Source organism: Mustela putorius, unplaced genomic scaffold (genome assembly GCF_011764305.1).
Source record: "Mustela putorius furo isolate JIRA1106 unplaced genomic scaffold, ASM1176430v1.1 tig00003898_pilon_pilon_pilon, whole genome shotgun sequence".
NCBI classification, from domain to species: domain Eukaryota; kingdom Metazoa; phylum Chordata; class Mammalia; order Carnivora; family Mustelidae; genus Mustela; species Mustela putorius.
The window spans coordinates 2,308,051-2,323,619 of record NW_025422047.1 but is presented as its reverse complement, the minus strand read 5'-3'; the positions used below and the strand labels follow the sequence as shown (position 1 = coordinate 2,323,619).

The window sequence follows — 15,569 nt, the reverse complement described above, 5'->3', positions numbered from 1 at the left end:
CAATACGTAAGTCATTTATAAACCACTAAAGCAATAAAGACAAACTTTTCTCAAATAATGTCTGAAAAATAATCTTTATATCTATGTGTGTGCTATGGTAGTTCTTCTAAAGCTGTTACTATCATAGAAATGAGTAGGACAACTAACATTCACTAGCTCTTTTGTAAATGTGACAGGCAGCTCTCAGAACATCATGAAACTTGCAGCATAGTCTAACCTCCAAAGGTACTTATGTTCTCTAAGTGGTGATTTCAGTTGGCCACTTCCTTAAGATTTGATCTGGGTTGGGTTTTTTTTTTTTAATTTGACAGATCTGTGTTTTTAGAATGCAAAATGTCACTTACTCTATTATTTATCAACTTTTAGTATACCGGTTTTTAAGATTAATGCTATCCAGCTCATTCATATCCAGTTCATTCACTTGTTTTTATATCTTCAAAGTTTTTAAGTAATGGTGGTGTGTTATTCTACAATAATAACAATATTGTACTAAATTGTATATAATTATATAATATACGATTGTTCAATAATATTGTATACAGTAATACAATATTATAATAAAATTGTGCAGGGGGAAAAGGTTGACCTAGGCTTTATCTTAATTAAGGAAACAAATTATGTAAAGGCCTTTTTTTCTTCTTCTTAGTAAAATTTAATCTGTAGAAATCTTACCTATATCCAGATTCTTAAAATGAATAAAGAGTAATTCATCTGTTACTGTTTTTACATAGTATTTTTAGTTAGTTTTGTCGTAACTTGATAACAACTTTCTGTAGAATCTTCTACTTATGATTGATTTGTGTAGTATAATTACAGAGAAGGTTGTTTTACCAATATAACAGAAGACTTCATTGTTTGCTAATGAATGACCCTTGATAATCATATCATCCTCAGTGACATCTATTAAATTGATGATTTGTGGCTGTAAAGTTGTTTCCTTTGTCAGATCTTCATTTGCATACTTAACTGCAAAAAGTTCTTCAGTATTTAATTCATAATGAAGTCTTGCAGTTTTTTCTGGGAATGCAGTGTCGGAGTATTTTTTGTTCTCTAAATCTCTGTGGTTCCTGACTTTGGATAATGAATAATGCCATTTGGTCTGATCCATTGGATCCCAGGTTTTAAATGGAGAACATCAAGAGTTTCGATACTGGGGAATTTTTTTCTGAAAATTTATATTGATTTCTTCAGTATCTGAGCTCTGACTGCTAGAATTTTGACAGCAAAGAATATCTGTTTTTATATTTTATACCTGGATATTTATAAGACTGGATGTTGACTTCATGGGCAGGTTTAGATTGAGAGTAGTTAAGACAGATGTTTGGCTGACTTTTAAATGATATCTTTAAAATTAACATTATCTTTCCATACTATGGAACTTTTGCCTTTCTGCAACACATGGTCAGGTAATTAATACTAGGATTTAAGGGAACCCTAAATAAGAGCATTTCATAGGTGGAAAGGAGTGACCTCTAGATGGCTTCCATCAGAATATTGTGCAATAAATGAGTGCTCTACTCATTGTTGTATAGAAAACTTTAGACCTTTGGCCTAAGATTTGAATGAAGCTCTTTATCTTTCTACTCTGTGGTCCTCTTGATGTATTGCACCCACACACTCACTACCTGAGAGTCCTCCAACCACAAAAATGTTTCAGTTTTTTGCAAACCATGGGTATTCTATTGAGTGAAATCTTGGTGTGGTCATTAATGATTTTAGTAACTCTTACTATTTGGGGAAGACAGAAACTGATCCGAAGTCTTTCTTTTTTTCATAAATTAGAAGCAAAGATTTAATGATTAGATGGTTTTTATGGTTTTCAGTTAATTAGTTGACCAAAATATATGTGGGCAGCAATATCAGGAATCAAGAAAAATACTGTTTCATTTAGATTATAAATGCCCTAACATAAGACTTGTTTCTATGTTTTGAAGTTGATTCTTTTTTGACTGGGCAATGTTCATTCTTTTCTATCCTCCTAAATTTTGGTTTTTCTTACTTTTGAAGCAGCTGCTGGTTCATTAAAATTCACCATCATCCTCTTTGTTTTATTCTCCAGGCCCTGAACCAGTTGTTTGAGAAGATCATGGCTTTAGACATTGATGAGCGCCACCTCCTGCGTCTCGGTCATGGGGAAGAAGAGCTGGAGACAGAGAAGGATTTCAGCAGGTAAGCAAATGAGGATGAGTTTTGAAATGATATACAAAACAATTTTTAACCTTCTCTTTTTCTTTATTAAAGAAACATCAAGAGACAAGAGTCATGAATAATGCAACTTGATTCTGAAAGGTTCTAGCATAACCTGCTTGTAGTTGACCTAAAAGTCTGGCCATGGTCTCCCTCAATCCCAGTTCTTTGTGTTTATGCCATTTTTTACTAAAGAATAGTTACTTCAGTAAAGAGTTCTCTTTTTCATCTTTTAAAATTTGCATATTGCCGATTGTTCTCTATTTATTGAGATAGTTTTTAATGTTGCCCACTCAGACTGTATGAGTTTACCTGATCCTTTCCATATTTCATCCAGACATTTAATTTGTGTGTATTTTAGGTATCAATTAATAAATTTAATGAAACACAGTTGAAGATTAATGACAGTATAAGCTTTGGGGTTGTAAGTCTTATTACAGATACTTAATTGCCATTTAGCTGGACTTTAACATTACAACATTACATGAAATAAAATGACTAAAATTTTACAAATCCGATTTTTTCTGCTGTTAGTATTTTAGGTGTTCTCTTCAAACTTTCTTTATAATAGTTCACTTGTTTATATTTAAATCCATTTTGAAAGCATGATTTCAGTTAATAATCATAACAAACAGCTGCACATATTTAATACAGCCTTTGGCTATTAAACTTGACCTTTGATGAAATTGATCATAGACATCAAAAGAGCTAAAGGAGTGTTAAATTATTATGTTGCATCTATTTTGAGTTCCTGTATCACAGAGCTCACCAAACATTTGTTAGCTTCTAAAAAATCATAGGGCAAGAGCAACACACATTATTTGGGGCTCTAGATTCTTAATTTGGGGTTAGCCAGAGATAGTTCTCTGAATTCTTGCTGTGTATATTTCTTCATATTCAACTTACAAAAGTGAGCTATACTCTAAAATTTAATAATCCAGCATTTAGTGAACATAAAGTTGCTGGTGAAATGCTAAATACTGTAATTATAATTATACTGCAGTAGAATTTATAGTTTTTTTCAAAGATATTATAATAGTACAGAAGTAGAGCTGTAAAAAGAATTCAGGTAATACCAAGATTCTGAAGAAAAAAATACTTTTTGCTTTCTGATATATAAGCTAAGCCCCAGGTCGTATTAGTAGGTATGAGCTTGTTCAGTTGGGTATATTCTTTAATTTCTCTCCTTTTATGGTAATTAAAAAATTACAATTAAAAAAATGAAATTATCATTTCATAATAAAAGTAATATCATTTTCCCTAAAGAAAATTTTTTAAACTTTGTGAGATACTAGAAAGTGAATCCATAATTCTACTACTGCAAGACAACTTTTGATAGTCTTCTTCTTAATAATCATCTGTAAACATGCTATTATTTATAATTGTATACATCGCTTCTTTAAATTAAGAATTTTTTTAGTATAACTAGATTTATGGAATAATGGAATTAATAGTACACAGAGTTCCATTGCATATTGCTTTTAAAATTTAACACTTATCACAAGAATTTTGGTATTTTATTACGGTCTCCTTATAAGCATCTTCAGTTTTTTTCTCATTACCAAAATGTTGATTATAGAAAAATCATTCAACTCTAGATAAGCAAACAGAAAGAGGTTACCTGGTATAACATTTATATCCTTCTAAGTTGGAAAATTCTTTAAACATAGACTCTCTCTTATATCCCTTTATTCTCAGTCATTCTTGCTGGCTCAGAGGTGAATATCTGATATGTAGAGCATTCAAGAAGATGATTTCTCTCTGTCAAGTCTTTGAACATGATAGCAGCAGTGTTTGTGTTTACACTATTTTAATTTTTGTTTAATGTTAAAAGGTTGTTATAGAAGGTACTTTTTTATTATGGAAAGAGTTCTGGTTCACTGTTTTTCTCTTAATTACATGCCTCTGAGTCAGGTACTCTTCAAATTTCAGTTTTATTACTTATTCAGCAAGTATTTATGAATCTACTAGGTTCAGGTGCCAGGCTACGTGCTGAGACAACAAAGAATGATCAGATACATTTTAAAATTACATTGTGAAGCCTTTAGAACTAATCTACTTATATTGTAATGTAAAACAGGGTTATTCAAAGCAGCCAGTCTGTAAACTATGTATTCTTGGTCTGTGATAAGATGAACTAGCACCAGAATGCACAGTACTGTTTCCCTCTTTGTGAAGGTCTTGTTATTTAAACAAAACAAACAAACAGAAATTATTTAAATGCTGCATTTAGTGATACAGTTGATTTTCCTTCCTCACAGATCATTAAGATGTTTGCAGATCAACACTGATCCAAGAACTACCATTTACATTAAATATAAACAGTGTTTTCTACTTTATTTTCCTATTTTCCCATTTATAGTTTCTATTATGGTTGTTTGTTGGTTTTTTTTTTTTTTAAGATTTTATTTATTTATTTGACAGAGAGAGATCATAATAGGCAGAGCAGCAGGCAGAGACAGAGGAAAAGCAGGCTCCCTGCTGAGCAGAGAGCCTGATGCGGGGCTCAATCCCAGGACCCTGAGATCATGACCTGAGCAGAAGGCAGAGGCTTTAACCCACTGAGCCACCCAGGTGGCCCTATTGTGGTTTTTTAAAAAATATATTTATTTATCTGAGAGAGAGAGAGAGAGAGAGATGGGGCATGGGAGTGGCTGGAGGCAGAGGGAGAGAGGATGTCAAGGAGACTCTGCACTGAGCATGGAGCCCAACAAGGGGCTCAGTCCCACAATCCCAAGATCATGACCTGAGCTGAAACCAAGAGTTGGATGCTTAACTGACTGTGCCACCTAAGGCACCCCATTATGATTTCCTCAAATGTTTTGCTGACAGTATCCTTATAAGTTTCATCATTACATAACTTTGCTTTTTTGCTTAATTGAAATGTCTAGATATGGAAGAGTTAATTATGTCCTGGCTCGAAGAATAGAACTTTTAGAAGAAGTTAAACGATTACAAAAGAGTCTAGGGGTTCCTGGAGATGCTTCATATACTTGTGAAACTGCAGGCTATTTCTTCTTATATCAGGTAAGAGATTTCAGAGTTTTTAAATCATATGGTCTTCAGTTGGACACTGAGATGGGTTCTTGAAATTCTCTTGAAAGCCTGTTTTTTTTTTTTGTTGTTGAGTAGTTTAAAATGTATGCTGTTGCCAGAGCTATATCTGTGATTATTAAATGTTTGTATTTCCTATTATCTTTTATTTTCTTAGCTAAATAGCTTCTCTTGATGACTCATTCACTGAAAGGCCAGTGTTGCTACTTTTTAAATTCTTTTCCTTTTTCTTTCTTGCTACTGACAAATTTTCTAGTCTTGCTCTTTATTTTCATTACTATAGAAATATAACTAATTTTACTAGCTACCCAGTGGTAACAAAGTACCATTCTGTAACATACTTCTATTCATATTAATCAACTAACAAAGAGAAACATAACTCTCCTTTCAAATTTCTAAAAATAAGTTACATTTTAGAACTGATTTCAGAGTAGTTAAAAATTCTTTTGACTTCAATTTAAAGGTGTGCTTTTGCTTTGGTTAGGGTTAATTTTTTAGGTGTGAAAATCATTGAGAAGTGGAAAACTAAATATTTGAACAAAAATAAACCTTAATAGTCATTTGGTTTACTAATAATTTTAAGCAACTTAAGGCATAATTATATAATGGAGAATTTTATGTAACTTTGTTCTCTTTGTACTCATACTATTTGTGTATTTTAAATCCAAATTGTAACACTGAAACTTTAAAATGTATAAGAAAGAATACAAAAGGTTAAAATAAAAGAATAAAAATAAAGAATAGGTGTATGTTCATAAGTGGATACACAGACCAGGTCAGTCCATTCAAAATGATCAGATTTCATGGTTTCTTATGACATAGAGAAGATAAACATCATCTTACAAAGTAGCCTGCATTGGACTCAGGCAGTTTAGAACTTCGAATAATGGCTAATATCATGCCTAAATGTGTATTTGGCACAAAATCAAAATCACTAGGCTCTCAGTGAAAACTCCCTTTAAAAGTAGGAGAAATAATCTAAAAATTTGTGGAGGCTTAAGTAATCGATTTGAGAAAACCGAACTTGGAGCCTCACGGTACCAATCAACAATTTTCAACATGGGAAAGTTATTTTAAAAGTAAATTGTCAAGGTCTGTCCCCAGAGATTCTCTTTCAGGAGGAGGTGGCATCCAGGAATCATCTACATCTTTATTTAGCCTCTTAGATGTTCTGCCTAAGAACCACTCTTGAATAAACCCTGACTGGGAGAATTACCAAAATTGAGATTAAGCAGGAACCGCATGGTAGAGGCATAGTAAAATGTACCAGGATAACTACATCACAAAAGTCATAAAATGAGCTTTCAAATATATACTCAGTTTAACAGAAGTGCTTTGTAAATATACCAAAGAGAATTGGAAAAATCATAAAGGTCTAGGAGAAGGGTTGGCATTTACTAAAATGCTGCTAAAGTAGGATTTAATGTATATGGAGAAAAACTGAGATAATGAAAAAAATATCAGAATTTCTTTGTCCAGAGAATTGGGGTTTTTTTGTTTGTTTGTTGTTTAAACATCAGTAATACTGTTTTGAGTATACATGGAGAATCTGAAATGTCTGAGATAAAGTCCCATAGGTGACCCTGAGGTTCTTTCTGGTTTATGTATATTCATAAATTATTTATATTTTTATTTATCCTTATATATACACATATATTTTTTCTTTTGAGAGAGAGCATGGTGGGCAGTGTGGGGAAGCGAGGCAGAGGAAGAGAGAAAATCTTAAGTGGGGTTCATACCCAGTGCAGAGCCCAGCTGGATCTCACAACACTAAGATCATGACCTGAGCTGAAACCAAGAGTTGGGCATCTAACCGACTGAGCCACCCAGGCACCCTTAGTTTCTCTGGTTTTGATTAAAGAGCCTTTGTTCAATAATCTTAAAAGGCAGTCTGTCAGTGACTCGGATAAGAAATAGTCCTCTTTAAAAAAAAAAAAAGAAATAGTCCCGTTAGGTCAGGGATTGCTTTTCTTTTTCTTTCCCTTTACTTAGTAGGTCTTATTTTTACTGGATTTCTTTTTTATTTTATCATTTAAGACATAATAATTAACTAAGAAATATAATCTCAAATCCCTTTGTTTCACAGGTCATGTCTCGTTGGGAAGAATATATCAGCAAAGTGAAAAATAAAGGTAGTACGCTGCCGGATGTTACGGAAGTCTCCACTTTCTTCCCTTTTCATGAATACTTTGCAAATGCCCCTCAACCCATTTTTAAAGGCCGATCTTACGAAGAAGACATGGAAATTGCTGAAGGATGTTTCAGGCATATTAAGAAAATCTTCACTCAGCTCGAGGTAAGGATTCTCAGAGTTTTTTTTAACTTGACTTTAAAGGCTTTAAGTTTAGTTGTTTGGGGTTTTTTTTTGTTTTGTTTTTAATGAGGTAAAATGGAATATTCACATTACAAACCAGATTGTTACTTTTAAGTGAGATTATTGAAAACATTTATAGTTTTAGTTCAAGACTGAGTAAAAATTAAGGTTTAAATTCAATCCCCATTGCTCTGACTTTTCTGGTGTAAAAGGCTTAGCATTTAAGAAAGGAATGCTTCCCTCAAGAGATTCAACAGTGTTTCTTTGAATTGGAATCTGAGAATGCCACTTCCCAATGATGGAAAACATCATTGGAGGACTATAGCAGCCTCATAAAGGGATCACATTCAGGCTCAGATTCCTAAGTAAGATGATTTAGGATTATTCCAGGTAAGAGGGGCAATGACTGTATCTGTTTTGTCTTTATACCTTTTAGATAAGATGATATCTCTACTTCACATAGTATATGTTCAGTAAATATTGATGTATGGTTTAGGTAGGGGGTAGGTGGATAGATGTAGGTACAGAATAATAAATATATAGTATAATAATAAATAAAATTTAGAACCTATAAAACAATAATATTAGAGTATGTTCATGATTATAGAAACAAAGTAAAAGAATAAAAACATTTAGTTCATAATAGTAGTTGTCTTGGGAGGGGTAGGGAGAGATTTAAACAGACTACTTCTCCTGTATCTGTCATGTTTTAATTATTTAGAAAACAAAAATGTTAAAAATATCTAAAGTATGGCATAATGTTCAGAATTTATAACACTTGATATTAGGCACTCTGCTTAGGCTTGTTTGATCCTCACTTAATCTCTGTTGTCCATCATTTTACCCTGCTCTCTGGGGATCCTCTGCCATGGTCAGAGGTGGAGCTGATCCTTGGAGGTTTAATTTCCTGGCCTCCCATATTAGCTGACTTCTGGCTGGGTTTAGCCAATAAAAATGTGACAGGAATAGAGAAGCTAGGATATTTCTCCATCAGTTGTCTTGGGTTTCATCTCTTTCATGGCCCCAATTTTTGTTGGCCTGGCTTGCTATGATTGTTGTTGTAGCTTGTTCTGGTACCCCAGTCTCTGGGCTCTGAAAACACTGCCTCTTTCTCTTCTCTGTTCTAGCCTAGGAATGGTCAAACTTCCTGCTATTGCTAATCTCTGGGTTGCCTCAACCATTCATTCCCTGGCTCGTTTTTGTGCTCCTTTGTCACCTGTGAAACCAGACCCCCTGCATTAAATTTCCTTTGTTATGAATACTTGAAAAAGTTTCTGTTTTTGTGGAGGGACCTTGAGTAGATACTGTGGTGATAGATATTTTATTCTGTATTCTTAATAACTGTCAATATTTTACCTTCTACAAAAAACGGTCCAAATTATAGCTTCAGTGTCAGTTATTATATGAATTCAATTAGTACCTAATTAATAATGAACAGAATTGTAATTCATTAGGCTTAGTTTATGATATATTTATATTAATTAATTAGGAATTAAATCTGATAAACTGGATTATGTGAATGTATGCATGAAACGTGTTTATTTTCCTAAAATACTCTCTCCCTGACCCCCAATCCCATAGGAATTCAGAGCTTCTGAACTGCTTCGAAGTGGACTGGACAGATCTAAATACCTTCTGGTGAAAGAAGCCAAAATCATTGCTATGACATGTACTCATGCTGCCTTAAAGCGACATGATTTAGTCAAGCTAGGTTTCAAGGTGGGGACTTAGAGTTTCATTCCTCAGTTGATCAGCTGTCAGCTATTAGATTTCTCTTTCCTCTCCTTTTCTTTTCTTGACTTTTTCTTTTTTTTTTTTTTAATTTTTTTTTTTTTTATTTAAATTTTCCTTTTCTTTTCCTTTCCTTCCTTTACCAAGGCCATTTCCCTTGAAGACTGGCTTACCTCTTACTGAAGTTCACATTTCTAATTACTTAAAAATGTCTTTTCTGAAAGTGGTGGTAATCTCTGATGTTTATATGATTAGTGAAATCTAAATCTGATTTTTCTGAGTCTGTTTATCAGTTGTATGTCCATTAAATAACATAACCATATGATTGTCTAAAAGAATTCTAATATTTGTTAAGGTAAATTGATTTTTCACTGTGTTAAAAAGATCTCCAAATATAACTAAAAACTATTTAAAAAATTTGACAGTGTTTTTCACCTATTAGACATTTATATGCTTACATTGTTCATATTTTAAATGCACAGCCACTCCCACTAATTTGTTCATTCAGTAGATGGAAAGCCTTCCATATGAGGATATGGAGTACTCTTATAAGACTGTAGATCAGATAGTAAAATGATTACATCATATGAAAAAGACACAAGAGCTAATGGGCACCATAGCCTTGATAACCTATGACTTGTTTAAAATGGAATGTAATAAATAAGCAGTAAATTTGAATTTGTAGGCTCTTTATAACTTTGCTAGTGATACTGGCCTAAACTCTGACTTTAATGCAAAATCATTTAACTTTGCTGCAGTTGGTTTATCTGTGTTTAAAATAGGGTTTGTGTACTGGTTTGAATTCAGAGTTAACATTAAGCATTTGTTGTTAATGAAAGTGACTGACAATTTTTAAATGTGAGCTCACTGGAGGATAAGTGCTAAATAAATTCAAGGTGATAGAATAGTTGCTATCTTAGACTGAAGGTTCCTCAGCTGCAAGGTTAGCACAAGCACGATAATTTTATTAAAAGGTACTGTGAACTTGTGCTAGTGGTGTGAATTACCCTTTTGCAAATTATTAGTGAGAATTTTCATCTAAATACTTTGTTCTTGGGACTGACATAAAATATGCTTTGTATTTGATATTAAGTCATATCAGTTTAATAAGGGAAATGATACAATCATAATTAATATTTTATGATGTGCAGCTTTTTCACATGCACATTTTTTTTTTAAGACTTTATTTATTTGAGAGAGAGACCATGAGAGGGGAGAGGTCAGAGGGAGAACAGACTCCCTGCCAAGCAGGGAACCCTATGTGGGAGGGTTCCTGAGACTCCAGGATCATGACCTGAGCCAAAAGCAGTTGCCCAACCAGCTGAGCCACCCAGGCACTCCTCACATGTGTATTCTAAAAAAAAACAGTACTTGGACCCTATCAAACTTTGATTAATCATTTGCTTACATGGTGCTATACATATATAGTTAGTATAAGCGCTGATAGTAGTCCTTAGATCTTTTATATTTTTAATTTTGAGGTTTTATTTTCGTCAAACTTCCCCTGTATCTGGTTTAAGTATTTAAAAAACTTGTAGAGCTACTTCACCTGGAGAAGTTCAGTCCCCTACTCCCCTGATCAGCCATTCTTTCAACTTTCAGTATTTTCTGTGTTCTTTTTATCTGTATCAATAAAGAATGTTAAATTTGCATTCAGGGGTGCCTGGGTGGCATAGTCGGTTAAGCGTCAGTCTTAAGCTCCGGTCGTGATCCCAGGGTCCTAGGATTGAGCCATGCTCCCTGCACAACAGGAAGCCTGCTTCTCCCTCTCCCTGCCGCTCCCTCTGCTTATGCATGCTCTCTCTCTCTCTCTCTGTTTGTCAAAAAAATAAATAAAGTCTTTATAAAATCAATCAAATCAATCAATCTGCTTTTTCGACATTGTCTTTTGACCCTGTGCCATCCCAGGGAGACATGCATGCACAGTCATGTGCTCTTTTCTTTCCTTAATGTGCCCAATATGGTTATTTCATAATTTTGCTTTGTGATTAAAATTGCCTTTTAAAAAGCAGAATCTATACATATACATTTTTTGTAAGTTAATTTGCATTAGATTTTCAGAGTTGTTTTTCAGAAAGCAGGCTCTTGAAACCATCTTGAGCTGCTCCCACTCTGTTTTGCGTATCATGTCTATTATCCTCTGAGTCCACACAGGGACTTGTGAGAAAATGTGGATCTTAGAACTCCTCCTCCTAATCTTCCACTGAGATGACCTAATTATACTTGTAATAGGGAAATTCAGCATCAGATAGAGCTAGAAAAGACACCTATCCACATACCTCTAGGTATGTTCAGTAAGAAACAGTACAGAATTGAACCTTAACTTTCATCATTGGATGTCCAGTTGAAATTCATGTCAGCTACTTGTCTTAGACAAACAAATACAAGCATAGTTTGGTAAAAATGAGTAGCACAGAAATTACAGTGTATGTAAACAATCCATTTAAAAAACAGAGTGAATAGGGCACCCTGGCAGGATGGCTGAAATTGAAAAAAAAAAATCGTAATGAAATAAATAAAAGACAGAGTTAATTAAGCATAAAGAGTAAATATGCTCCTACCTTCTACCTTCCAAGGAGACAAAATAAGAGTAGAAAACTTCAAAAACACAAAACAGAGGAACTGTAATTTGTATTTAGTGATTCTCAAAGAAGGTATTTTACCAATAAGACAAGGAAGAGGATGTCACACTAAGTAACAAACAGAATTAGAAGTGGAGGGGAAGGAAAACATGTTGAGAATAGATCTAAAAGAGAATTGAGCAGATGGGAGAGCAGTAATCATCAAAAAAGAATGAAATTTCTTAATGTTGGAGAAAGACTTGATTTTTTATTATTTTATAAATGTGCAGTGCCTGATGTTACTGGAAGCTGGGATAGTGGAAGGATGCAGGCATCAAACAAGTAAATATACAGATAGAATTACAAATTGTAATGTCCTGTGAGACAAAGGAAGAGAGTTCTGTGAAATCATGTTTAACCTGGGAGGTCAGAGAAGACATGGATAAAATGGGTTTTAAGCAGGTACTTTAAGAATGAGGAAGAGCCAAGCAGACAAAAAATGAAGAGTGAATGGTATTATAGAGCGCCTAAGGCCAGAATGGTGTTGCCAGTTCTAAGAAAATGAAATATGTCAACGTGGTTGAAGCTTAATTAGTAAGGCGTAAGGTGGCATTTAAGGGAGGAGAGGAAGATGGGTCAAATTGAATATAGGCCTGATTAATACAGCTATTGCAGGCCTTGTTCAAGGCTCTTTTTCCTAAGATAATTGGAAGCCAGTGAAAGGTTTGAAACCAGTTGAGCTGATGCCTGTTGTATCAGTGGTTTAGGAGAGGCAAGCCAGGGAGGGGCTAGTAAAAGAGATTTCTGGTAGTAGAGCGGTGGCTTGGAATTTAGTGGTGGTGGTAGTAGAAATGGTGAGAGAGTTCTGAAATAAAATTGCATGCTTTGATGACACATTGAATGCCAGGGGTAAAACAGTGGTAGATTGTCAAGTGCTGGGTAGGAGTCATAAGGGGGAAAAAAGTACCCCAAACTACTACCTGGGGTAAGAATACCAATGGAAATGACCTCATATATAATCATAAATTCATTCTTGCTTATGTAGAACTTAATGAACTGAACTGAAAATAACCAAATTGATATGCAACGCAAGAAATGTTATGTAGGAGATCACTTCAAGGTAAAATTACATATTCGGGGGTTTCCCTGAGGTAACAGACTTAAACTAGAAAAGCAGGGGCATCACGATAAAAAAGTCATGAACTTTCTGTTTGAATAATTTGTATGATATTTTTATCTGAAATTATTTGGGGTTTCTTTGGATAGTTGTTATAGTTATGGTGGTAGTTTTTTTGTCTTTCAAGCTGTCTTTTTGACAAGGTTTCCTTTTTCTCCATCTCTCAGTATGACAACATTTTAATGGAAGAGGCTGCTCAGATTCTGGAGATAGAAACTTTTATACCTCTTCTTCTACAGGTAAGAAATGGATATCTGAGACAAGGAAAGTAGAGTTTGAAGAATTCTGGGGGACAGTGTCAAAAAGCTACACAGTTTTGGGGTGCTAATTGTCGTAATTACATATTCTCTTTAACTTCATTATGTTTGCTATTCTATTTTAAGCCTATAAACGTCCTTTAATCTATTCACTGGTTATTTAGTAGTTTGTTTTGTTTCCGGGAGTACTATTTAAAAATTCATAGTTTATCTTTTAAGTTTTGAAAAGACTTAGTAATTTTAATCAAGAAAATTACATTGTTATGCCGTCTAGAGGGTAGATGAGCTATTTTTTTCTCTTCCTTTGTTAGAGTTGTTTCTAGACTTGTTTTTGATATTCACTGAGTACATTGCTTTTCTTTATTTTATGCCTTAATTTTTCTGAGTGAAATGGCAATGTTTAAGAATGTTTTTTATTGTACAATAGTCTTTACTATGGAAGAATTAAAAACAAAATGTGGAATTCCCAGTTTAAGAATAGATCTAAAAGTTGTTTTATAAGCCAACTTATTTGGGACTTAGAATGTGTTTTATCAGGGTATGTTTCAAGGAATAAGATGTATAAAGTAGCAAATCGAAGTAGTAGTGTGGGAAATTAAAGACATAATTTTTACTGCTTTGTAGATTTTCAGTGTGGCTCTTGGCATGATTGTAATATAGAGTATCTACTTTGACATCTGTCCATTTCATTGCTTGGGTATCTTTTTCTTTCTGTGTACCATTTGCCCAATTCTGACCTGAGCCTCCTTTGGCTTGCCCTACCTGTTAAAGTAGGGTAATTCCATGCCCGCCTTCCTAATCCCTCCACCCTCCCTCACCCACTGTCAGTCACAAGGGTGACAGCACCTGTTTGTGGTTCACAAGTCATTCTATAAACTTTCCAGATTCCTCTCTGTGGAACTGGTGAATGAGAATTAGTAAGCCAATAAAGCTGTTTTTTAAATAGCAGGACTCTTGAGCAATTGGTTATAGACTAACAGGACAATATATTAATCAGAGTATTTTTGTCATCTCCTCACATTTCATTTCTAGAATCCTCAAGATGGTTTTAGCCGACTGAAACGCTGGATTATGATTGGTGATCATCACCAGTTACCTCCAGTCATTAAGAATATGGCCTTTCAGAAGTATTCAAACATGGAGCAATCTCTTTTCACTCGCTTTGTCCGGGTTGGAGTTCCTACTGTAGATCTTGACGCTCAAGGAAGAGCCAGGGCAAGGTAAAGGAGCCTAAGTACTCCCTATTTAAGGACCCCCAGCTCCATGATCCAACTGTTTGATAGTATGTTCAGTAGAGACTCGAGAATTCTCTGCATCTAGGAACCTGCCATCTACAAATCTGAAAGCACCTGTATTGCCTTGTGCATGGGGTGTGAATGATCGAGTTATTTCCTACACTTAATTCACTGATACTAATTTACGTGAGTTGTAAACCAAAGCTTCTTTTCCCTGTCCCTTGCCCTTTCTTCATGTCCCCAGAAGATATACAGTTAATATCATTTTGAAATCTAAAACAAAAGGTAAACAAGAAAAAAAGACACCAGTTCTTACTTATATTAAGTGTATAGGCTCTCTCTCATAATTACCTCAAAGTATTCCTCAGTTTACAGACTTCCCTGATTTTTTTTTATTTGAGGAGGAAATGAGCATTTATCTCATAAAACAAATAGTTTCATTTCTATAATATCATCAAGTCTGCGGACCTTTGGTTACTTAAAGCAGGAAGACAAGTTAAAAAAGGATTATTGCTAAAAAGATGAGTGCAAAATAGTTAAACATGAAAATTAAAAGGAAGTACACACCCTCTTAGGAATCCAAATTTTGCGTCACTAATATTTCCTGTTTGGGGGGCTTTTTATCTTTGGAAAGCTTATGTAACCTCTACAACTGGAGATACAAGAATCTGGGAAATCTTCCCCACGTACAGCTCTTGCCAGAGTTTAGTACAGCAAATGCCGGCTTGCTTTATGACTTCCAGCTCATCAATGTGGAAGATTTTCAAGGAGTAGGAGAGTCTGAACCTAATCCTTACTTTTATCAGGTAAGAAAAACGTAAAACTTATAAGTTTATTTTGCATTAACTTGCTGAATTACTACCTAAATCAGTGCTCTTGAACCATTTGACTAGCCACTGAAAAAACAGAATTAAGTTAACACCTCACACACAACACAAAATTCTGTTTCAGGTAGATTCAAGATATGTACACCAAAGAAGAGAAACTGTAAACACACTAGAAAGAAGAAGATAGTGATTTAATATATAATATATACATATATAGTATATATAT

At 34.2% G+C, this 15,569-nt stretch overlaps 1 protein-coding gene across 1 annotated transcript in view; it reads left to right on the top strand.

The window, feature by feature from the left end:
- The window catches only part of AQR (aquarius intron-binding spliceosomal factor), a 93,232-nt gene that overhangs the window by 65,807 nt on the left and 11,856 nt on the right, over window positions 1–15,569 (top strand). Inside the window, exons 24-30 of the mRNA XM_004751049.3 lie at window positions 2,060–2,169; window positions 5,079–5,214; window positions 7,328–7,537; window positions 9,137–9,274; window positions 13,192–13,263; window positions 14,314–14,501; window positions 15,151–15,322. Of these exons, the coding sequence (XP_004751106.2) occupies window positions 2,060–2,169; window positions 5,079–5,214; window positions 7,328–7,537; window positions 9,137–9,274; window positions 13,192–13,263; window positions 14,314–14,501; window positions 15,151–15,322 (1,026 nt within the window). The remainder of the gene's footprint in view (window positions 1–2,059; window positions 2,170–5,078; window positions 5,215–7,327; window positions 7,538–9,136; window positions 9,275–13,191; window positions 13,264–14,313; window positions 14,502–15,150; window positions 15,323–15,569) is intronic.